General features: G+C 49.7%; 2 protein-coding genes across 8 annotated transcripts in view; both read right to left on the bottom strand.

Annotated features, from left to right (window-relative positions):
- Nucleotides 1–2643: 2643 nt before the first annotated feature.
- Nucleotides 2644–3729, bottom strand: GPR25 (G protein-coupled receptor 25). Its single transcript, XM_062210739.1, has one exon. The coding sequence runs from the start codon at nucleotides 3727–3729 to the stop codon at nucleotides 2644–2646; it is 1086 nt and encodes a 361-aa protein (XP_062066723.1).
- Nucleotides 3730–15933: 12204 nt separating this feature from the next.
- The window catches only part of CAMSAP2 (calmodulin regulated spectrin associated protein family member 2), a 116408-nt gene continuing 108884 nt past the window's right edge, over nucleotides 15934–23457 (bottom strand). For 5 of the 7 annotated variants that reach the window (XM_062211567.1, XM_062211568.1, XM_062211569.1 and 2 more), the window contains 3 exons: nucleotides 22739–22854; nucleotides 20746–20864; nucleotides 15935–20427 (listed from right to left, as the gene is read on the bottom strand). In XM_062211567.1, the coding sequence (XP_062067551.1) occupies nucleotides 20122–20427; nucleotides 20746–20864; nucleotides 22739–22854 (541 nt within the window). In that variant the 3' untranslated portion in view covers nucleotides 15935–20121. Of the gene's footprint in view, nucleotides 20428–20745; nucleotides 20865–22738; nucleotides 22855–23457 lie in introns of all 7 variants that reach the window. The other 2 variants (XM_062211566.1, XM_062211572.1) reach the window with 2 other exon arrangements.

Raw genomic sequence — 23457 nt, 5'->3', positions numbered from 1 at the left:
TTTTTTTTTTTTTAACAGTTAATAGTTCTCAGTCATAGCCAAAGATTTTATTTATTTATTTATTTATTTGAAAGTCAGAGTTACACAGAGAGAGGAGAGGTAGAGAGAGAGGTCTTCCATCCACTGGTTCACTCCCCAATTGGCTGCAATGGCTGGAGCTGCGCCGATCCAAAGCCAGGAGCTGGGAGCTTCTTCCAGGTCTCCCACGTGGGTTCAGGGGCCCAAGGACTTGGGCCATCTTCCACTGCTTTCCCAGACCATAGCAGAGAGCTGGATCAGAAGTGGAGCAGCCAGGACTTGAACCAGTGCCCATATGGGATGCCGGCACCTGCTACATCACAGCCCGGGCCCCGACACATCACTTTCTACAGGAATCCACTGTGTCCACTCCCACCAGCCACCTTGGTGGGAGAGCCCACTTAACAAGGTCCTCGCTGCAGCTGCGCCTGCCTCGTCTTCCCCCGGTTGGAAATGGGAGCTCACCGAGCCTCTTTAATTCCTGTCCGAACTTAAGAGGCCTTTCCGAGGGACACGGGGCCGACAGAGGCCGGCACACGGGAGGGCACTCTGTTCACGTGGTGCAGAGAAGTGCTGAGTGTTAGTACCGCTGTGGCAGTTTGGATGGAAACCCATGGGGCGTGGAGAGCCTTCCTCCTGTCTGCCTTCAGAGAGCCGAATTACCCAATGGATGGGAGAAGCAAGCCAGTTGTTGGAGGGGCTCAGTTTCTAGTGCCTAGAGAAAGAGGTGTCTCCCCCTGGCCAGGATGAGGGTCAGCCTCCCCCTCCTGGAAACTGGGGGCCTCAACTCTAGGAAACAGCAATGCTGGCATTCTCTATCAGAGCAGCCGTTCACGTCTGGGCGGCTCCACTTCTGATCCAGCTCTCTGCTGGTGCCCCTGGGAAGGCAGTAGAAGACGGCCCAAGTATTTGGGCTCCTGCTAGCCATGTGGGAGACCCAGGTGGAGTTCCAGGCTCCTGGCTTCGCCTGGCCCAGCCCTGGCTGTTGTGGCCATTTGGGGAGTGAACTAGCACCTAGCACCTGAGTGCCGACCTGCGGGCATGGCCCCCAGCCCGCTGCTTCCTGTGGGGCCCTGTGCGTGTGTGTATGTGTGTGGGTGAAGTGAGTGTATGTGTGTATGTGAGTGTATGTGTGTGGCGGGGGTGGGGTGGGGTCTGGCTGCACCCCCTGCCCTCAGGAAAGCAGAATCACCGAGTCCCTTTCCCTGCACTCCTCTTTTTTTTTTTTTTGACAGGCAGAGTTAGACAGTGAGAGAGACAGAGAGAGAGGTCTTCCTTGCGTCGGTTCACCCCCAAAATGGCCGCTACAGCCGGCGCACTGTGCTGATCCGAAGCCAGGAGCCAGGTGCTTCCCCTGGTCTCCCATGGGGTGCAGGACCCAAGAACTTGGGCCATCCTCCACTGCCTTCCCGGGCCACAGCAGAGAGCTGGCCTGGAAGAGGGGCAACCGGGATAGAATCCGGCGCCCCGACCGGGACTAGAACCCGGTGTGCCGGCGCCGCAAGGCAGAGGATTAGCCTAGTGAGCCGCGGCACCAGCCCTGCACTCCTCTAAAATCAGTGTTTCCAAACTCTTCAGAAGCCTCAGTAGAGAAATCACAGAAGCCCAAACAGTGGGGCTGGGCGGTCTCCCAGCCCAGGAGAAAGGCCCAGTGCCCATGCATATTTGAAACCCAAATGACACATCTCTGAAGGGACGCTTGCCTGGCGGGTCCCTCACATCTTTCCTTCTGTAACCTTCAGAATGTGAAAAGCCCTTAAGACTATGAGACGCGGTCGGCTCTCACAACCCCTCATTGCCACCCCCGGGCTCGGCCTGCACTCCTGGGTTGAGGTTCACCCGACCCCGGCGCCGCCCCCGCCTCCTGACACTCATTCGGCGCCCACTGCTCAAGCCAGCAGAAGTGTTTATTGAGGGGGGCACAGCCACATGGGAGACTCTGGGGTGCTCAGGCCAGCGGCGCAGGAAGTCAATGCGTGGCCAGAGGTTCGGAGCCCGGGTCTAGAGGGAAGGGCCAGGACCGCGTCCAGGGAGAGTCCTGTGGCTTCGGGAGAGGAGGCAGTCACCATCCTGGGCAGGCTGATGGCTCAGTTCTGGGCAAGGTCCAGGGGGCCACGTGGGCATGTCACACCAGGGCTGGGTCCCGAGACTCTGGGGAGCTGTGAAAATGAAAATCACAGTTGATGGTGACTCATGGCGCAGGCGGCGCAGCTGCAAGGTGAGCGCACAGTCATCCCGATCGCTTGGTTGCCAGGTTCTGTGTGTCGGAGAGACGCCGGAGGGTCTGACTTGCAGTTGGGGCATCTTGAGAAAGCACAGCCAAGAGGGGGACTCCGCGGGTCTGGGTGGGACCTCTTGCTGCGCGCTCCAAACCACTTCCCTTCTGTGCTCGGCGAACCTGTCGGCGTCCAGGCTGCTGTCTGTTCCATCTCCAAGGGCCTCAGGCTGCCAGAGGAAACTCAAGTAGCCTGCGGGGCTGGGGAAGGCGACCCCGGGGGAGCTGAGCGGCGCAGGCAGGCCCGGTGGGGGCCACCACCCAGCGGACCCTCCCGGGGCGCCGGCGCCCGCCCCCACCAACCTCCCCGCGGCGCCCGGCTGCACGCACCTCCACCGGCCCGGGGACAGCTACAGGACGCACGAGAGGGTGTTGGCGCCGTGCGGCCGGCCCCAGAACACCGGGCTGTCGTCCCTGGAGAGCGAGGAGGCCGAGCTGACCCTGCGCCCCCCGAGGCCCGCGCGCCGGCACAGCCCGTGCCGGGCCCGGGCGCGGAAGGAGCGGTCCAGCAGGAGGTAGATGACCGGGTTGGCGCAGCTGTTGACGAAGACCAGGCAGGTGGCGACGGCGAGGCCCCAGCGTAGCGCCAGCAGCAGAGGGCAGGGCAGCGGCAGCGCCCCCAGGCGCGCCAGGTGGAAGACGGCCCGCAGGGCGCCGAAAGGCAGCCAGGAGCCCACGAAGGTGCTCTCCACGGCGAAGATGATGCGCAGCGAGTTGCTGCGGGCGCGGCCCACGTGCGGCGGCCTGCGCAGGCGGCGCGAGACGCTGCAGTAGCAGAAGACGGAGACGGCCAGCGGCAGCACGAAGGTGAGCAGCAGGAGCAGCAGGCCGAGGCCCTGGAAGGCGTCCGAGGGCTCCTCCCCGCACTGGCTGCCTCCGCCGCCGGGCAGCGGCTGCAGCCCGCGGTAGACGAGCGCCGGCAGGCCGGCCAGCAGCGCCGCCGCCCACACGCCGCAGCAAGCGGCCAGCGCGCAGCGCCGAGTGCGCAGCGGCCGCGCGTCCAGCAGCCTGACCACGGCCAGGTAGCGATCGACGCTCAGGCCGGCCAGCAGCAGCGCGCCCGCGCAGCGCGACGCGGCCAGCGCGAAGCTGCTCAGCTTGCAGAGGCCCTCGCCGAAGGGCCAGCGGCCCCCGCGCGCCGCCGCCGCGGCCCACAGCGGCAGCGTGAGCACCAGGCCCAGGTCGGCGGCCGCCAGGTGCAGCACGAAGGTGTCCACGAGCCGCCGCGGGCCGCGCCGCCCGGCCAGCAGGCACACCACGAAGCCGTTGCCCAGCAGGCCCACGGCGAAGGCCGCCAGGTAGAGCGCGGGGATGTAGGCGTAGCCGTAGGGCAGGTCGCCGGAGGGGCACAGCTCCAGCTCGGCCAGCGCGCCCGAGCCCGAGTAGTCCCAGGACGCCGGCGCCCACCCGGGGCTCCAGGGCTCGGTGGGCTGCATGGCCGGGCGCGGGGGTGTGCAGGGCAGCCGGACCGACGGAGGGCGGCGGCGGCCGAGCGGCAGCGGGGCTTGGCGCTGTCTCCACGGCCGGTGCCCAGCACCTCCCTTCCTGCCAGGCGAAAGGGTGGGGCGGGAGGGGCGGGCTCCTGTGGTAGAGATGGGGGCCTCGATTTGGGGCCGACCGCAGGGGGAAGGGCAGGGACCGGCCGGGGGGCTTCGCCTCTGCCTTCTGCGTGGGAATGGGTGCTGTGGGGACGCTGCCCCCTCTCAGCCTGGCCGCCAGTGGGAGTAGGGGCCCACCGCGTCCCCTGCTCGGAGCTCTGTTCATGAAATCAGGGTCTGCTGTCAGGTTTAGGGGCTAAACAGGAGCCCGGGAGCCCCCGGCTGGCCTCAGTAACCCCTGAGGACTCCTCAGTTTTAGTGGTGAGGAGATGGACCCAGGGATGGCGCCTCACCCTCCCCACCACCCCCCTGTCCCGTGGGAAAGAGAGTCTGCACATTTGGTGCGCAAGGGGATTGGGGGTGGGGGGAGGCCTGCCCGTGGTGGCCAGAGCTGGGCTCCGGCCAGCGAGGGTGGCATCCTGAGATGCGGCTGTATTCAGCCTTCAGCTTAGGGGTGGCTTGTGCCCAGCTCCCGTCCCCGGGGAGCCCCCTGCAAGGGTTTTAGGCCAGAGGGATGGCTTCAGGTTATCCAGCTGCGGCACCAGGGATCCGAATCTGGCCCTGCCTCATCTTCCCGCCCCGGGACTGCAAACCCTCCCTGCTCAGCTCCACACAGGACACAGATGTAAGCTCAGTACACAGCACAGGAGATGGCACCCAGGGAAACATCCGATGAGCTGTCCCAGAGCTCAGAGGGCACGGGAAGCCCCCCGGAGCCAGGGTATGGAAGGATTCTTGGAGAGGGAGAAGGAAGTCTCCTCCAGGGGCTGGGGGCCCCGGAGAGAGGCCGGGGGAGGGAAGTTAGGGCTTCCTCCAGGAGGAGTGTGTGCAGGCCGCCGGCCGTCCCTCCTGTGAGAGGTGTGTTGGTATTAAGGTTGGGGTTCATGGGCCTCCTTGTCACTGGGAGTGACCCACGCGTCGGGCGGCCTGCTCTTGAAAATCGGAGCTGGGTTAGCAGTGTTATCTGACTCGGTCCCTACTGGGTAGCAGGCACTGTTGCAGGCATTGCTACAGATGATATTCTTTGTTTAAGGTTATTTATTTATTTGAAAGGCAGAGACACAGAGAGAGAAATCTTCCATCTGCTAGTTACTCCCCAAATGGCCACAAGGGCCAGCACTTGGCCAGGCCAAAGCCAGGAGGCAGGAACTACATCCTGGTCTATGTGGGTGCAGGGGCCCGAGAACTGGAACCATCTTCCTCTGCTTTCCCAGGTGCATTAGCAGGGAGCTGGATTGGAAGCAGGGTTCAGAAACAGAAAGCTGGGATTTGAACCAGTGCTTCCATGGGGTGCCAGCATCACAGGCTGCCGCTTAACCCGCTGGGCCACTGTGCCAGCCCCAAGATGCCATTCTTGAGCTCAGAGGTTCAAGGCTTCGGCAGGCGAGAATCATACACAGTAAGTACATTGGCCAGCATACCAGGGATCCAACCACAGGAAATGTTAAAAACAAAACTTAGGGTTTCGAGCAGGGAGTGATTCCTTCTTACGCAGAGTGAATCAGAAATGGTTTTCAAGGGAGTGACACTTGACATGTGTTCCAGGAAGGAGTTCAGGATCAAACAGGAGCTGCAGAAGAGAGGGGAAGAGGTGGGAGTAGGAGACGGGAGGAGAGTTACAAGCACGCCAAGACGAGTGGGAAGACGCGTCCTGGGACAAGCAGTGCCTGGAGCCCTGGCTCGCAGCGGGTGGCAGCACGTGACGCAGGGAAGCCCACTGGGGCTGGGTCATGGAGGGATCTGGTTTCCCTACGCAGGTAGTGGGGAGCCACTGGAAATTGAACAGATCAGACCCGCAGCTTGGAGAGGGAGAGGCTCAATCAGGGGGCTGTTTGATTATCCGTGTCAGTAGTCGGTTATGGGCAGTGAGGATGGAGAGGAAAGGATCTACCCAAGGGGTCGTGGTTGGATCACAGGCGTCAGCAGAAAGGCGTGAGGGATGGGCCTGGGGTTTGTCTGTTTAGGGCCAGTCTGGACGCCGTCCCCCTCATCAAGGCTGGGGTGGGCATGTGTGTGCATGGATTCTGTTTGAGGTTGATTCGGGCAGGTGATGAAACAACTTGTGACCCAAACCAGGACAACCCGAGGGTGGAAGAGGCACCACCGTAGTAAAGCTGGGTCTTGAGCCAGGAGCGGTCTGGGCTGCCAGGGACGAACGGTCAGCGCAGCGCGAGGTCCCTCGGGCCTATGGAGGCCCCCATCAGGGAGCATCCTGGGGAGCTGGGCGGTGTCCAGGCCATGAGCAGAATGGGGAAATACAGGCCAGAGAGGCCGCCACTTCTGGGCCTGTCCGTGGGTATTGCAGCCTCCAGACGGGGGCCTCTCCTGAAGACCACTCCCCTGGTGCGTGGGGCCCTCATCCTGCTGGAAGCCCAGCAGAGCCAGTGCTTGGCGTAGGCGAGCCCATGCAGTGAGGGACAGGCCGCCTGGGCAGCCCCAGGTCTGGGGCTCGGAAAGCCTAAGGGATCCTGAGAGCAGGAGGCACCAGGTGAGACAGAGGGATGGGGCGAGGCCAAGAGAGGAACAGAGGCAGGCGGCTGAGGGGAAGTAGAACCAGGTTGTTTGTTTGAAAACACAAAGATTCTGGCTTCCTGGGGCCGTGGTCACATACCCAAGGGAAGTCTGCGGCCTCGAGCCTTCAGCGGAGTTTGTGCCGGCCTGGGTGTGGCGGCCCTTCCTGAACTTGGCCTCTGTGGGAGGAAGCAGCAAAGGTCAGAGCCAGGGCCCTGGGCCTGGTCTCAATGACCAAGGCCGATTCCAGGAGATGGCTCTCTCCTGTCCCTTGGGGGCGTCCCCGCAGGCTGTGAACAGTGGTTGTTGGTGGTGGTGAACAAGGCCGAGCAGCATCTTCCCCTGCCTCCACCCCACCCTGGGGCCGGCTCCCACCCTCTCCCTTACAGGCCCTCCTGTTCTGCACGGAGGGAAGCACCTGGCCGACTATTGGGTCTGTCTTGCCTCTGTGGGATCATCATCTCCGGCTCAGTGGAGCGTCTCTGTCCATCACAGCGATCGGCACAAACCCGAGAACAGAGGAGACCACTTCAGTGATAAATCCCCAACGCATTGAACCAAATCACTTCCAGGCTGTATTTAAGCTCTTATAATCTTTTATCCAGTTTTAATTTTTCTGTACAAATAGCTTTATGCTTTAGGCAACAGGTTTTTGCTTTTTTTTTTTTTAAAACAAATATTTATTTTGAAAGAGTGGCAGAGAAAGAGGGAGAAACAGAGAGATAGAGAGAGATCTTCCATCTGCTCGTTCACTCCTCAGATGGCCACAACAGCCAGCCCTGGGCTGGGGCAGTCAGGAGCCAAAGCTTCTCTCGGTCTCCCACATGGATGCAGCAGCCCGGTACGTGGGACATCGTCTGCTGGTTTTCCCAGGCCATTAGCTGGGAGCTGGACTAGAAGTGGAGCAGCTGGGACACGAGCCTGCACATTTGCTTCTTTCTGTTCATCATAAAAGCCATTAAATCACATTAGAGAAGGAAAGTCACCACAACACAGCCATGCTTCGATGTTTGGTGAATTTATTCCAGCCAGTGAAGGAAATTTTCAAAAGTAAAGAGTTCACTAGGCTGGCGCCGTGGCTTAACAGGCTAATCCTCCGCCTTGCGGCGCTGGCACACCGGGTTCTAGTCCTGGTTGGGGCGCCAGATTCTATCCCGGTTGCCCCTCTTCCACGCCAGCTCTCTGCTATGACCCAAGTCCTTGGGCCCTGCACCCGCATGGGAGACCAGGAGAAGCACCTGGCTCCTGGCTTCGGATCAGCGTGGTGCGCCGGCTGCAGCGGCCATTGGAGGGTGAACCAACGGCAAAAAGGTAGACCTTTCTCTCTGTCTCTCTCACTATCCACTCTGCCTGTCAAAAAAAAAAAAAAAAAAAAAAAAAAAAAGAGTTCACTTATAAGTCCATTGTTCTTGGATCCTCCATGTTCTTCACATTCCAGTTCAGAGCTTCTCCATGTATGAGGGGCTTACCGGAGTTTGTGGAATGAGGTATGCACTTAGCCTAGGTGTCAGGACCCCCTGTCCCCAGCAGAGAGCCTAGGCTCAGTAACTGGCTCCAGCTCCCGCCTAGCTTCCTGCTAGTGCAGGCCACGGTGGGCACTGGGCCAGTTCAGGGGGTTGGGTCCCTGCCAGCCTACTGGGAGACCTGGATTGTGTTCCCCGCTCTTGACCCTGGCCTGGCCCCAGCCACTGTGGGCATTTGGTAGGTGAACTAGCGCATGGGGGCACTCTCCCTCTCTCTCTGCCAATCTAAAAAAAAAAAAATGTGTTGTGGAGAAATAGAACTAAGAGATAATGTAGGGGTCGGCGCTGTGGCACAGCGGGTTAAAGCCCTGGTCTGAAGCACTGGCACCCCATATGGGTGCCGGTTCGAGTCCTGGCTGCTCCACTTCCGATCTAGCTCTCTGCTGTGGTCTGGGAAAGCAGTAGAAGATGGGCCCCTGTACCCTGTGGGAGACCTGGAGGAAACTCCTGGCTCCTGATCAGCGCAGCTCCGGCTGCTGCGGCCATCTGAGGAGTGAACCAGCAGATGGAAGACCTCTCCCTGTAACTCTGTCTTTCAAATAAATAAAATAAATCTTTAAAAAAATAAAAAAAGATAATGCAAACCTTATATGTATTTTTTACACCACAATTTCAGTCATATCTGTAATTAGAGTGTACAGTTTTGTAGTCTGCTTTTTTCAATACCAAATAAATACACAATTTTCCATGTTGCTTAATTCGCTAAATCCATAAATTTGGACATTTAGGTTGTTTCCTAATGTATTTTTGTTGTTATAGAACTATATAATAAATAACTGGATTTATGACTTATTTTCTGCTTTCTTGCTTTCAGTATATAAATCCCCTTGTGCAGGCCAAAGCTGTGAGAGGTTTCCCCGTGTGACACAGAGGTTTACTCTCAGGCCCTTTACAACATCACTGACCTCAGACGAAGGCATTGGGTTCAAAAGATCTTGCTAGAGATGTCCCTGAGTGAGATATATATGTATACATTTCATTTTAATGAGTAATGAAGAAAAATGGTACCTCATTTTAATTTGCATTTGGTTACAAATAAGATGGAAAAAACCTTCCCATATTTATTTCCTCTTATGTGAACTGTCTAATCATACCCTTCACGCTTTGGCTGTTATCATCTTAATTATCTAATTAATTTGTATGAACTATTTATTAGATAACTCACGATCCCATTTGATTTGGATATTTTCCCTTTTTTCTTAGCTATTTTTATTGCTTTATTTTTACATACCATATAGTCATATTTGTCACTATTAGCAATTTTAGAGGTTAGAATGTTACTTCTCTTTGACAATGTGAAAACATTCAGTTCTGTGTTAAAAAATAACTTTCTTGGGGCTGGTGTTGTGGCACAGCAGGTTAAGCTGCTGCCTGCAATGCTGGCGTCCCATATGGGCATCAGTTTGAGTCTCGGTTGCTCTACTTCCAATCCAGCTCTCTGCTAATGCTCCTGGGAAAGCATCAAAAGATGACCCAAATACTTGGGCCGCTGCCACCCACATGGAGGCCAGGATGGAGTTCCAGGCTCCTGGCTTCGGCATGGCCCAGCCCTTGACATTGCAGCCATTTGGTGGGTAAACCACCCATGGAAGATCTCCCCCCCCCCCTTTCTTCTGCTCTCTGTAACTCTTTCAAATAAAAAAATTTCTTCTTGAGATTTATTAATGGCAGAGTTACAGAGAGGCAGAAAGAGAGAGAGAGCGAGAGAAAGTCCTCCAGTCGCTGGTTTACTCCCCAAATGGCTGCAACGGCTAGAGCTGGGCTGATCCGAAGCCAGGAGCTAGGAGCTTCCTCCAGGTCTCCCACGTGGGTGCAGGGACCCATGCACTGGGGTCATCTTCCACTGCTTTCCCAGGCCACAGCAGAGAGCTGGATCGGAAATGGAGCAGCCAGGACTCAAACCGGCGCCTATATGGGATGCCGGCACTGCAGGCAGCGTCTAACTTATTTTTTCCCCAAATTTCTATGTAGCTTTCCTAACACCATTTATTAAATATAAAATATATTTTTAAAACCCTGCTCTTTGTGTTGTGAGGTCAAATTACGTTTCTTACGTCACTGTTTATTTTTGTTCAGTGAACAGACTGATCAGTGGTGAGAGTGAGGCTTCAGAGCTCTTTGTCTTGATAGCTGTGTGACGTTGGACCCCAGTTTCCACATGTAAGCGAGGGCAGAATAGTATCTCTGGGGTATGGTGAGTATCCAGCTGTGGAGACCCTGGCCCACACTGGGTCTGAGCGCGTGGGCCCCGCCACATCCAGGGGACCACCCTGTCCCCTGCCACACCCACTGCTCGCTGCTTCTGCTGCCGCCAGGACATCACCGGGCTTTCTTGGCACATCTTGGCCAGTTGTGAATGTTCTGGGGATTGTACTGGAAACCTACCCAGACAGAAGTCCCCCATGGGGCCCTTCCAGACTTGGCCACTGTGGCTCCGTGGTGGGCGTCACTGCGCTGGTGAGGTCCACAGGAGCCGATGCGGCAGAGCCCCAGAGCAGACACACACGCTGTGTCAGTGGAGGGCGATGGGGGAGGTGGCAGTGACTCGAGCCCTGAGCTCCTCCTGCGAGTCTGGTGTCGCTGTTTCCACCCCTTCGCTTGGTTAGTGTTGAACAGAGCCCTCTACTACAAAGGCACTTGAGAAAGTTATGGAAAATCATTTTAAGAGATAATTTATTGCAAATGATCTTTGGAATCATGCAGAGGGATCTTCAAATTGTTCATGGAAAATGCAGTTTTTATTAAAAAAAAGTGTGGATTGCAGATTTTTTCTTTTGCGCTAAAATCTGTTAATTCCGTTTCCCACAGTTTCTGAAGTGCCCTTGTATTACTGACTGGCTACCAAGCTGAGGTTCATTTACCGCAGCCCATTAAGACCAGCATGGGGGTGTGTGGTGTGTTGTGTGACTGTGAGACTGCGTGTGTGTGACTGTGAGACTGCGTGTGTGTGTGACTGTGTGTGTGTGAGCGTGAGACTGAGTGTGTGGGTTTATGGTAGAGAGGAGCCGTTAGAGGACAGGAGTTTGCAGCAAAAGCTCTTGCCCCAGCCCTGCAGCCTCCCCACCCAAGGGATGGTTGGCACACATGGGGCAAGGGGCCCCACCCCGTGTGCCAGAGGCCCTGCAGAACGTTCCAGATGTTCAATTATTTTAGAAACTTTCAGGTACTAAATAGGGTAGCTGCGGCAGGGTACCATCTGAGCTAGAGGTGAGCGTGGGGTCCAGCCCACACTGCTGAGGGCATGACTCAGTGTGAGAGCCTCGTGGCCTGCAGCTGTGTGGTTATCCCAGGGTCCCATGCACCCCAGATGTCACTTAGGGAACGTGGGGGAGGCCAGGGACGGGGTGGAGGGTGGAGGGCAGAGTGCAGCTTTCAAGGGAAGAGATGCCAGTCTTTCTCCCACGCAGGCCGCTCAGAAGGTGCAAAAAGCAGACCTATCAGAAACTTAAGCAACGGAGAAGTTCCTCAATATAAACATGGCCCCCAGAATTTGTTTGGAAAGGAAGTACTGTTTTCTCTTGCAGTACTTATCCTGCCCGTAGACGCTTCTCCTCTGCGACTTGCCACTACCGTGCGTGAGCTCGCATGGAGGGCGTGCACGTTGCTGGCTGAGCTGGCAGTGGCGGTTTCTTGGCGCTGGGTCCCTCCCCAGGGCAGTGCTGCTGCTGCTCGGGGAGGCAGGCTCCTCAGGTCACCTTGGCTCCTCATTGCCCCAGGCGATGGGTCGTTGTACTCACGCAGGACACAGCTCTCCCTCTCCTGCAGCTTCCACGCCGGCGGAGAGGCTGAGTCTCGAGGCAGACAGCTTTGGTTCACGGCCGACGGTGACAGCCTGCCTTCTCCCAAGATGGAAACAGGTCGGCCTGAGGAAGACTCTGGGCACAGGAGCGACCTGGAACACAGGATTAAGATCTTCAGGGGCCCCAGGTGTGGGAAGGAGTACACTCACCTCAACACCTCACACACACACACACACACCCGCAGTTCAAAATAAAATAATGCAGGACAGCAGTGGCGTCAGGCCTGCCGGTTAAGACAACCGTGTCCCATACTGGAGGCACCTGGCTTCGTGTCCTGGTTCTGTCCTCATTATAGCTTCTTGCTAGTGTGGATCCTGGGAGGCAGCAGGTGAAGGCTCCAGTACATGGGTTCCTGTCGCTCACACTGGAGATCTGGACTGCGTTCTAGGCTCCTGGTTTCAAACTGGCCCAGGGGCCTGCGCTGTGGCATAGCGGGTGAAGTCGCTGCCTGCAGTGTTGGCATCCTATATGGGCACCGGTTTGTGTCCCGGCTGCTCCACTTCTGATCCAGCTCTCTGCTATGGCCTGGGAAAGCAGTGGAAGATGGCCCAAGTCCTTCAATTTTGAATCCTGGATCAGAAGTGGGCAGCCCTCCTTTTTTTTTTTTATTTATTATTTGAAAGGTAGAATGACATAGAGATCTTCTGTCCACTGGTTCACTCCCCATGGCCACAACATCCAGGTCTGGGCCAGACCAAAGTCAGGAACCAAGAACTCTATCTGGGTCTTCCACATGGTTGGTGGCAGGGGCTCGGGTATTTGGGCCATCTTCTACTGCCTCCCCAGGCACAGTAATAGGAAGCTGGATCAGAAGCAGAGCAGCTGGGACTTGAATTGGCTCTTCAACTTAGGATGCCAGTGTCTCAAGTGGTGGCCTAACCCTCTGCCTCACAAGGCTGGTTCCAGGTAGCCCTCCTTCCATGTATGTGACAAATGTTTACTGAACACCTATTATGTTGGGGATTAAAAGTCCAAACACAAAGTCACTTCCTACTGCACACAAATAGACCTATGGTTCCCCTCTAGTGAGACTGCATGTTCCGCTTCTTTCGCATCTGGTAGGAGTGGACTAGAGAAGCAAAAAAACAGAACACTGCTCAGAGAGGCTACAACACTTGAGGCCTTGGCTAAGAACATAGGAGGCAGGAGGGTGCAATTCTGAAACTGTGTCCGCTGTCTCTGATCATAGAGCAGAGCCTTCAGCCTTATCGCCACGATGTCTCTTCAATTCAAAATTTGTTTGCTTGAGGAAAACGAGGCTGTGGCATCCGCTTGGTTAAGGTAAGCCTCAAGTTGTTTATAAAGTCAGTTTTAATCAGACAATTCAGTACATGAACTTGTGGGGAAAAGAAACTTGCTGTTGGGGCTGGCCCTCTGGCACAGGTTAATTCTCTGCCTGCGGCGCCGGCATCCCATATGTGTGCTGGTTCTGGTCCCCGCTGCTCCTCTTCCGATCCAGCTCTTCGCTATGGCCTGGGAAAGCAGTGGAAGATGGTCCAAGTCCTTGAGTCCCTGCACCCACGTGGGAGACCCAGAGGAAGCTCCTTGCTTCTGGTTTTTGAACAACTCAGCTTCAGCCATTGTGGCCATTTGGGGAGTGAACTAGTGGATGGAAGACCTCTCTCTGTGACTCTCCCTCTGTGACTCTACTTCTCAAATAAATGAAATCTTTAAAAAAGATAAACTTACTGTTACTTTTGGTCTGTATCCGTATTACAGCATAATGTATGAGAGTGTTTCAAAAATTTGTGGGAAAATAGAACTAAAGCATAATGTGTATTTTCCACAGTCATTTTGAAGACCCTGCATATTGTTTTTTTGTCAAGACTGTGACCTGGCCAGCCCTCTGGCATCTAAAGAACTGTTTCTCGGGTGTAGGTGTTTGGCCTCGTGGTTATGACATCCACATCCTGCATGGCAGCGCCTGGGTCTGTGTCCTGGCTCTGCTCCAGAAAATGGCTGCTAGTGTGGACGGGGGAGGGGCAGCAGGGACGCCACCCACAGGGGAGCCCTGATTGAGCTCCTGGCTCCCAGCTTCGCCTGGCCCAGCCCCCACTGTTACAGGCGTGTGGGGAGTGAACCTGTGAACGGGAGCTGTTTGTCTCTATGCCTCTCAAATAACAAACAAAACTGTTTCTTGGGTAATATGAGCAATCTGTTATCAGAATTACCTTATTTTCACTTCTGCAGTTTTTCCATTTATCATCTTTAATGCATCTAGATGTTCAAGAGTAAGTGAGCACACCAGTATTATTTTGGCAGTAGCTGTATTGATGCTGGTTACATCTTGGGCAAGAGAACAAAATCCACTTTAACCACAAGTTCTGTTTTCCCTCAATGGTTAGTACATTACTGACTAGGACAACTCTATGCCTTTCAGTAACAGCCACACTGCAGTGGGGGGAAACTGCACCAGGTGGCACAGTGCAGGGGGTTTTATTTTTTTTTAAAGGTCTATTGATTTGAAAGGCAGTTATTGAGAGGGAGAGACAGAGAGAGAGCTCCCATTTGCTGATCTACTCTGCAAATGGCTGCAACAGCTGGAGCGGGTCTGATCTGAAGCCAGGAGCCAGGAGCTTCTAGGTCTTCCATGTGGGACCCAAGGACTTGGGCCATATTCCGCTGCTTTCCCAGGCACACTAGCAGAGAGCTGGATTGGAAGTGGAGCAAATTAGAACTGGCATCCATATGGGATGCTGGTGCTGTAGGCAGCGACTTAACCTACTGCCAGCACTGGGGGGTTATTTTTATTTGAAAGAGTGACAGAGATCTTGCATCTACTGATTCACTAAATGCTAAATGACTGCAACAGTTGGGACGAGGCCAGGCTAAGGCCAGGAACCTGGAACTCTATCCAGGTCTCCCACATGGATGGCAGGGGTCCAAGTACTTGTGTTAGGAAGGCAGACACTAGCCTGTGTTTGAGAGGCCGAAGGGGAAAAAATGGGAAACAGGTTCGGTTAAATCAAGGGTGGTACCAGAAGCTCTTTGAAGCATGCCTACAAAGCAGCCCAGCATTTATACATCACAAATCCTGCCCTTGTCTGATGACCTTATAGGTGGGGGTCCTAGTGCTGTCCTCCCACCTCCCCACCCCGGGGGGATTTTCCAGGCCTGGCGCCAAGGAGGGGTGTTAGGTGCGATATCACTGGGCAATAAAGTCTCATGAGGAATTTCACACCCGGAAAGTCCTCTGGACAGCAAGGACTCTGGGAGGAGAAACAATAGCTAAAGGTGTGCCCCCGACCCTTGTCAACCCGTCTAGATACAGGCTAGGCCCTCAGTTCTTTGCTGAGTGGCCCAGCTGACCTGTCGGGTGTACCGCTTCATTAAACTTCTCTAGCTCGCTTACTGCCAATCTGTCTCGTCTGTCTTCCTTTCTTTTGGGGGTCAAGAACCTCTGCTCCAGCTGTCTCTGGTAACTGAGACTGTCATCACTGTCTTCCCGGGTGCAGTGGCAGGAAGCTGAACTGGATGTGGAGAAGCCAGAACTTGAGTCCACACTCTAATATGGGGTGGGTGTGTGCTAAGCGGTGGCTCAACTGGCCGTGTCCCGATACCTGCCCCTAGAGAAGGGGACTGGCAGTTGGAGGCCTACACTCCAGGCAGGATGCTGCCACTCACCAGCCTTGAGCACCAGGGACAGTTACTAACCTTTTAAAGCCTCACCATCCTCATTTGTAAAATGCAGAGTAAATGTCTCCCTCCTGAATGAGAAAGCAAATCAAAGAAAATTTCACATTAAAAAGCAGTATTCAGATGGAGAGTTTGTTCTGGGGTTGAGAGCCACTTATCACTGCAGACTACACACGCTGTTCTGTGTCCTGTAGCCTCAGGATGACTCCAACACTAGGCGAAGGGAGGCACAGCTTCAGTCACCTAAGACAACAGACTGGAGTTAGGAATAAGAAAACACATCAGTAGTCTGGGTATTACAGAGGCTTCAACATGTTTAAAAAAAAAAAAAAAATGAAAACCCTGCTGGGTCTTAAAACTCATTTGCTTTTATCCTAGTCAATGGAAAGTAGGTAAATCATTTACTCTTATTTTTCTGACATACACATCAGCCACTGTGCATGGTGATATCTTTAGCTACAAATGCCAGAGTGATATGAAACACATGCCCAAAACCAACTTCTGTTGTCAAAGTTCCCCAGTCCTGCGATACTGAGGTGCTGGAAGGCCAGGAAGCCCACAGGTGCAGAAAGCAGACGACTGGAACAGGATTCCAGAACTCTTTATTTGAAGAATAACTCTGACATACCAACCCACGCACCACCATCAACACCCATAAATTTATAAAAAAAACCCTTAATAATACACGTTTCTTTTAAAAGCAAAACTTCCATTGAAGTAGATACAGATCTGTTTTCCTTAGCATCTACAACTTTCTAAGGGATGATGGAACCTCAGATGGTATTACAGATGTGTTTTATAATTTCTGATTTTTAGGCCATGGCATTACAACCTATGTTCTCTGTTTTTTTTTTTTTTTTTTCCCTGTTAACTTTTTGTGCAGACACTTATAAGACACTGGTTCCTGTTTGCTACAAATTAATTTTCTTTCACCCTAGTTAAGAACCATCAGTTGCTAGATCGAGGAACTTTTTTTTGAAAGGCAGAGAGACACAAGATTGTCCATCCACTGGTTCACTCTCCAAAGGCCTCTAATAGCCAGGGCTGGGCCAGACCAAAACCAGAAGCTGACAACTCAGGCCAGGTTTCCCACATGGATGGCAGGGACTAAATCACCTAACCCCATTATCTGTTGCCTCCCAGGGTGTACATCAGCAGGAAGCTGGAATCAGGAGTGGAGCCAGGTCTCAAGTCCAGTCACTCTGAAACACAATGCAGGCATCTCAAGCAGTGTCTTAACTACTGCACTGAACACCCACTCCACGGAATATGCTTTTGAAAATTAAAGTACAAGGGGAGAGCTTTTGACTGGATTTCAATACCTGTCTCTGCCTCCTGATTCTAGGCTCCTGCTCACGCACGATCTGGGGGGCGGCAGTGATGGCTTAACTGGGTGCCTGTCATCCATGTGGGATACCTGAACGGAGTTCCAGACCTCTGGCCTTCATCCAGCGTATCCCTGGCTATTACAGGCATTTAGGGGAGGAATCCAGCAGATGGCAGCGTGCGCTCTGGTCTCTCAAGTAAATAAATAATTTTAAAATGCAAATTAAAGTACTAGAAGAAATACTGTGGAAATGTAGCTCAGGTCTGAAGCATGAGTGTTCTATCAAAAGGTCCCCAGGCAGAGAACCACACTTAGGCCCAGCAACTGCAGACAGGTCTTGAGGTAGGTAAGTATGCATGGCGGCTTTAGTTTTTCTTGGCTGTTATCAGACTGCTTTCTTCTTAACTGTTCTGGTCTGTTTAAATATAACCAGCAAAATCATAGTAAACTCAGACAACAATGATCAAGCACTGGCTTCCTATTGCTCTGTAGATTAGTGAGTTCACTAGCTGTTCAATTTTAAAGACGTAGAGCATTAATTCTGGCACAATTTACTTAACCAAAACATAGCAAATTAATATAAACAAAATTAAGTAAGATGAGCATATTTCACATATCATATAGACCGTGCAAGGAAAACACAGAAAGTCAGATTTTTTAACACTGCCTCATATGAATATTCAAATTATTAAATTTAAAAATATTAAGGGATAGGAAAATATATGATGAGTTGACCCAAGCTCAAATAATTTTGGTAAAAAATACATTTCATGCAAGAAACAGAAAAGTAGTCATTTGGTGCCATGCTTTTATTCAAATGAAAGGGGAAAAACTACACTGTACCAGGAAATAGCAAATCTGACAGTATTTTATAGCACAGCATCTTAAAAAAAAAAACAAAACAAAAACACCTGTAAGCAATGCTCTAAAGTGGACAGGTAAGCACACCATACACTGCACATTGCCCAACAGTGACCATGAAATCATAATTCAATAGCTGAATCTGGCTTCAAACAGCCAAATAAAAACTGTAACAGTCATCCTAAAACAAAAGTGAAAAACTGAGAGGAATGAAAACCTTTCCAAGGCTGTGTCAAATAGAAGAGTCTTACAGGCTACACTGAGAACCATGAAAAGTGTTTGGCAAGTTAACTGAATAATTATCTGAACGACTTGACCTCCAGTGATGAAAGCACCAATGTGTTTCAGAAGGCTGATGGAAATCCCGATTTCATGAAATGGCATATTTTTTCATTTGTATAATTTTAAAAACATAATTCAAAAAAAGCTGCACCATAATAAAAAATTTGCAGAGTTAAAGAAATATATCCATATTCCTTTTGCATTAATAAAGTAAAATCTTATACTGAGAGCAATGAACTTTGTGGCAATATTCACATTCTACCTTTAGACATTATGGACATTCGGTTCAGTTGCTGGACACATCCCAATTTAAGAACAAAGGATACTCCTGTTTAGTTTTAAGTAGTTCCTCCATTGTCTTTCATCCAATTTTTCTTTATTTAATAGCCAAGTAATATCAAAGAAATTGCTTTGATAAGGGACACTAATTGAACAAATTAAGTAATGTAAAATGATTATTATGTTCTTTTTGACTGCTATTTACCACATTTTGATTAGATTTGTTTTTTTAAGGACTAATCTTAATCTAAACATATATCTGACAACTGTTTCTTTCTAATTGTGATAGAAGTTGTGTCTGAAAGGTAAAATGTGTGCTATTCCCCATTTCAATATTCATATATTATATACACAATATGTATACACTTAAAATATAAGAGTTACATATCCTGGTCTCTTACATGCAGACAGCAGATCACAAATAGTTTTGAGCTACACATATATCTTGCACAGGTATTGGAAAAAAAAAATCTGTGAAATTTTTTTTACAGTTTTAACAAATATACATAAGAACATAAATTACAGTAAAATATTGACAGCATTTGAGAAAATGTTGATAACCCAGATGCAATGATGCCTACGGGCCTTATAATAATAGAAAAGTACAGCTCAGGGACATCTCATTCCTATTCTTTTTTTTTTTTTAAATAAGTAAATACATCATATCAGACATTAGTTCTCTCTCTAAACACCTCAATTAGAGAAATGTACATATTTGCATCTCTACTTCCCATGAAAGAAAACAAACTACGCATCTCATTTATGATACAACACTGTCTCTCCCCGAGTTTACACAGCTGTCACAACACTGAAACAGAACAGGGTCACATAATCATTCAAGTCTTTTCCTGAGAATGAAGTTTTCCCCCAACTAACCCTCTGGTATACATTGTTAAAGAACAAAGATCATGTAGAAGAGAATTCAAGTGTGTACTTAATCTAAGCTGCTCCACTTGAAAAGGATTAAAAAGAAGAACCCAATGTAAGTAAAATAATGTGAAGCTATCTTAAAATTAAAATGTAGCCCTTTGGACATGTTTAAAAATTCTAAATATACTTTTATATTATAAATATAATGTAGAGACCTCTTGAGAACTTACTTCAGGAAGTCTTACATCTTCAGACTGAAAGACTACTCTCAAAGTGTCATTCACTTCCGCCAGCTTATAAAGTGACTTGCTTTAAAAGAGATAGAAAGCCTTTTTTTGTGAAAAGAACAATCTAAATTATTCTGAGTTGGCCAGAAGTGGCACAAAAACAGCACTGATTTAATCAGCAACTTCTGGCAGCATATTCTTGGTTAAGCTCACGTGGTTTAAAGCGAACCTACTAGCAGCTCTTCACAACACCTCCTCTTATTTAATACAGAAACGTTAATACTTGAGTGATAATAAATACAGAGTTGTAAATACTCAGCAGAATAATTTTTGCAAATGCTCTAACACCACTTAAACATGAGGGTTATTGTAAAACTAAACACTAGTGTTTCTCTTAACATCATTAAAAAGGTGCAATTACTTCTGAAGGTATATTTCCTACTTTCATGATCTCCACATGAAACAAAATACAAAGGTACTTAGAATAAACCCCCAGGAGAGAAAATAACAAAACAGACCATCTGAAGACAAGCATGTACATTAAAAGGTTAAAAAACAACAAATAAAACACATAATCTGTAATCCTAGCCATATGTCAACCATAAATCCAATTAGTGTCCATGAAAATTCAGTGCTTCAATGTATGTAATACCAAGCAGGTGAGCCTCATAGCACATCCAGATCTCCACTGGTGAACCAAACTTTTCCTTCCTCTCTTGGCCTTTTCACCTAAGCAAGAATCTTCTATATTCCAAAATACTGTGGTTTATAATTCCAGTTGTTCTTGACAACAGAGCTTAATGTCCAGTTTTAATTAATAAAAGTCTTGTTGGCAATTAGAAAGATTTTCTATAGGCAGGAAAGATGAAGTGCAAATTTACCACAAATGTTCTGAAGCAAATATTCCCCAGCTCCTATGCCTTAGTGGGTAAGAGTTTTTTGGGTGTTACTGGTCTTTTGGTCTGCCATAAATGGCTATGAATAGTAATTGCATCAACACTGGCAGACAATGTTTTAGCAGGTATGTGGCTGAACTGTTTCCTGTCAGAATTATATTTGTAAAGTCCCTCAATCATTTTTTTAGTGATCGATTTAGGGCCTATCCCGGTCAGTTTATTGATTTCTTCAGTTTCTGGGCAGTAAGTATACAGAGATCTGAACTGGCAGCCTGAATCCCGGAACAAGATTAAGAAGTTGTTGGCATCTGACTTCTCCATTTCCTTTAGGATAAAAAACAAAAACAAAATGAAATAACAACAATAAGATTTTGAGTAGTTTATATAATTGGTCAAATTTTGTAATAGTATCTTAGTGACAGATCTTAAGGTCTATTCCTGGTCTTTAAATCTGCAGTCTTCTAGAACCCAATCTGAAACTGAACCAGCTCAGTCTAATAATTATGACAGCTCGTTACAGATCCCTTATATGCTGGTAAAACTTTAGGAGGCCTATGAGTGTATTTTCTCCTGAATCGACCGAGAAAACTCTTAACAGTTTTGGGATGTTGCCAAATTTAACTTTTGTGTAAACATGCTTACCTCCAGTATCTTTTTCTTCTGACCTTCATTTACTTTCCCAGCCAAACAGCAATGAGCTAAAGCATTTTGAATTATGTGCTTATTGGATTTCGCACTAGGTTCTTTGTAGAGCTTTGGTCCTGCAGTAAGGATTTAATAATAACAACAACTTTTCTAAGTCAGAAATAAATGCTACTATTTTTAAATAATGTACTTGTTCCTTCACTGATGAAACACTGTAATAGAAAACAAAATTCTGTCCTTGAAGGCCTCTTACTGGCTGCAGTCAGTCCAATCAATGCACTGTTTTGTTCACATAGGGATACACCTGAAGGAGGTTCCTCTGGCTTTTTGAGGAACAGAGAAAGAGGGAGTAACATGGAAATAGCTGAACCCCACACTTTAAAGACTGCAAGACTCACTCTAGGAGGTTGTATTAAAAGCCACAAAGTAGGGAGGAAAAAAGGGCCAGCATGAAATACACATGAAAATGCTCTAGCCAGTTCGAACCTCCATAGGCCTTAATGGCTTCTACTTCCACTGGATCACAGGTGGACGTGGACAGAGACACTACCCTTTCCCCCAGCTTTTTCCCCATACCTGTTCTTCTGCCTGCCTTTCCCTGTTACCTCTTAATAAGTTGCTCACATTTCTTCTCATTTTCAATCTAGCCTCATTTCTGTACAACTCGTCCTTACCTACATTTGATATGTGAGGCTGGATACCCTCCTAGATCCAATGCATTGTTCTTATCTTACTTGAAAGGCAGAATTAGAGAGAGGTAGAGACTCCCCAAATGGCTATAATGGTTGGGGCTGGGCCAGGCCAAAGCCAGGAGCCAAGAACTCCAGCCAGGTCTCCCATGTGGGTCAGGTGCCAAAGGATTTGGGCCATCCTTCGCTGCTTTTCCAGGCATGTTACAGAGAGCTGGATCAGATGTGGAACAGCCGGGACTCAAACTGGCACTGATATGGGATGCTGGCATCGCAGGCAGCAGCTTAATCTGCTATACCACAATGCAGGCCTCATTGTTCTATTAGACTCTCTTAATAATTCTAGATACCTGAAACCCTAATCTTAGGGGGAAGAATTTGTGGATTCCAATCTTTTTTAGAGATTTATTTATTTGAAAGGCAGACAGACAAGGAAAGAGGGGCAGAGAGAGGGAAGCAGGGCAGAAAGAGAGAGTCCTTCATCCATTGGTTTACTTCCCAAATGGCTGCAATAGCCAAATCTGGACCAAGGTTGAATACAGGAGTCAGGAACACTATCCAGGTCTCCATGTGGGTGGCACAGGCTCACATACTTGGGCCATGCTCTGCTGCCTTCATAGGTGCCTTAGCAGGAAGCTGAATGCCAGTGTTGCAAGAAACAGCTTAACCAGCTGTGCCACAATACCAGCCCCAGATCCTAGCCTTTACTCAGGACTGAAGACCTATGTATTGCTGATCTGCTCCACTTGTGATCCAACTCCCTGCAAATGTGCTTGGGAAAGCAGTGGAGGATGGTACATTGCTTGGGTTCCTGTAACCACATGGGAGACCTGGAAGAAGCACTTGGCTCAGCCCAGCCCCAGATGTTGTGGCCATTTGGAGAGTGAACCAGCACACAGAAGATCTCTCTCTCTCTCTCTCTCTCTCTCTCTGTGTAACACTGCCTTTCAAATAAATAAATAAATAAAATCTTAAATACAAAATTTCCTCAGACCCAATCCACCACATAGAAATGCCCACCATTTTTAAGAGAAAAGCAGAGAGAAGAGATGTAAGTGGCAATCACTAATTCTTTTTAGAAACCTATCTCACACATCTGGGAAAAGGCACTACACCTCCCTAAGTGAAGCTGTATCACTGGCCTGGAACTGCCTGAAGGTGGCCACCTGAGCTTACTATTTTCCTTCTATGATCTTTTGTGTTTAGATTAAAAGGTACCCCAATAAGCCTCTCTTTCTTTACAGTCTCAACTAGTGCCATCAGTATGTTAAAATGTTTCTCTAAAATATATGGACACAAACCTGTGTACTCTGTCCCAGAAGCCACTGAAGAAGTTGTTGATGCATTTTCCCAGTCTTTTTCTCCATTTCGACTGCCACAGCGACTGGGAGATAAGAAGCCCTCCACAGACTCTGATCTAAATAGTAAATAAAATATTTTTTAATATCTCCAAGAAAGAAACAGTGTTTGGAGCACCACAGGATAAATTTGAGTAGCAACCCAACCCAGCCTAGAGGCTACAAACAAGACAGCGATGGTGCTATCTTACTCATAGCTATAGTCCAACATGTGAGGCACAGCAGGCCTTGGTAAAGTGTTGAAAGACTGAATGTCTTCCATATGGAGACAGGCAAATATCGCCACAGTACAATAACACAAGGATCAGAACTTGACGATGGTGACTGTCACTAGAACACTCTTTTCTGTTATGGGTTTGAGGTATAAGATAATGAAGTACTGAGTTTTTGCTTCTAAACTATATCCTAGGAAAGACAGTACAAGAGATCTTTACTAAGTTATAGGCAATCTACTTTGGAATTATTCTAATGGGAAAAACTCTTTATAGTCAATGGGAAATAAGCTAGAGAGGCTGGCATTATATAGGTTATGTATTTTCTATTTCTACCATGATTACCATAATCATATTAGCAATTACTGATGTATAATTATTGTTAATGTTTCATGTTATATAAACTGTCTTATCAATGTCAATAATTCTGAATTCTCAAATATAAATACT

The sequence above is a fragment of the Lepus europaeus genome, chromosome 14 (assembly GCF_033115175.1).
Source record: "Lepus europaeus isolate LE1 chromosome 14, mLepTim1.pri, whole genome shotgun sequence".
Taxonomy (NCBI): domain Eukaryota; kingdom Metazoa; phylum Chordata; class Mammalia; order Lagomorpha; family Leporidae; genus Lepus; species Lepus europaeus.
The sequence above is the reverse complement of the archived record's forward strand: the minus strand, read 5'-3'. Positions and strand labels throughout refer to the sequence as shown.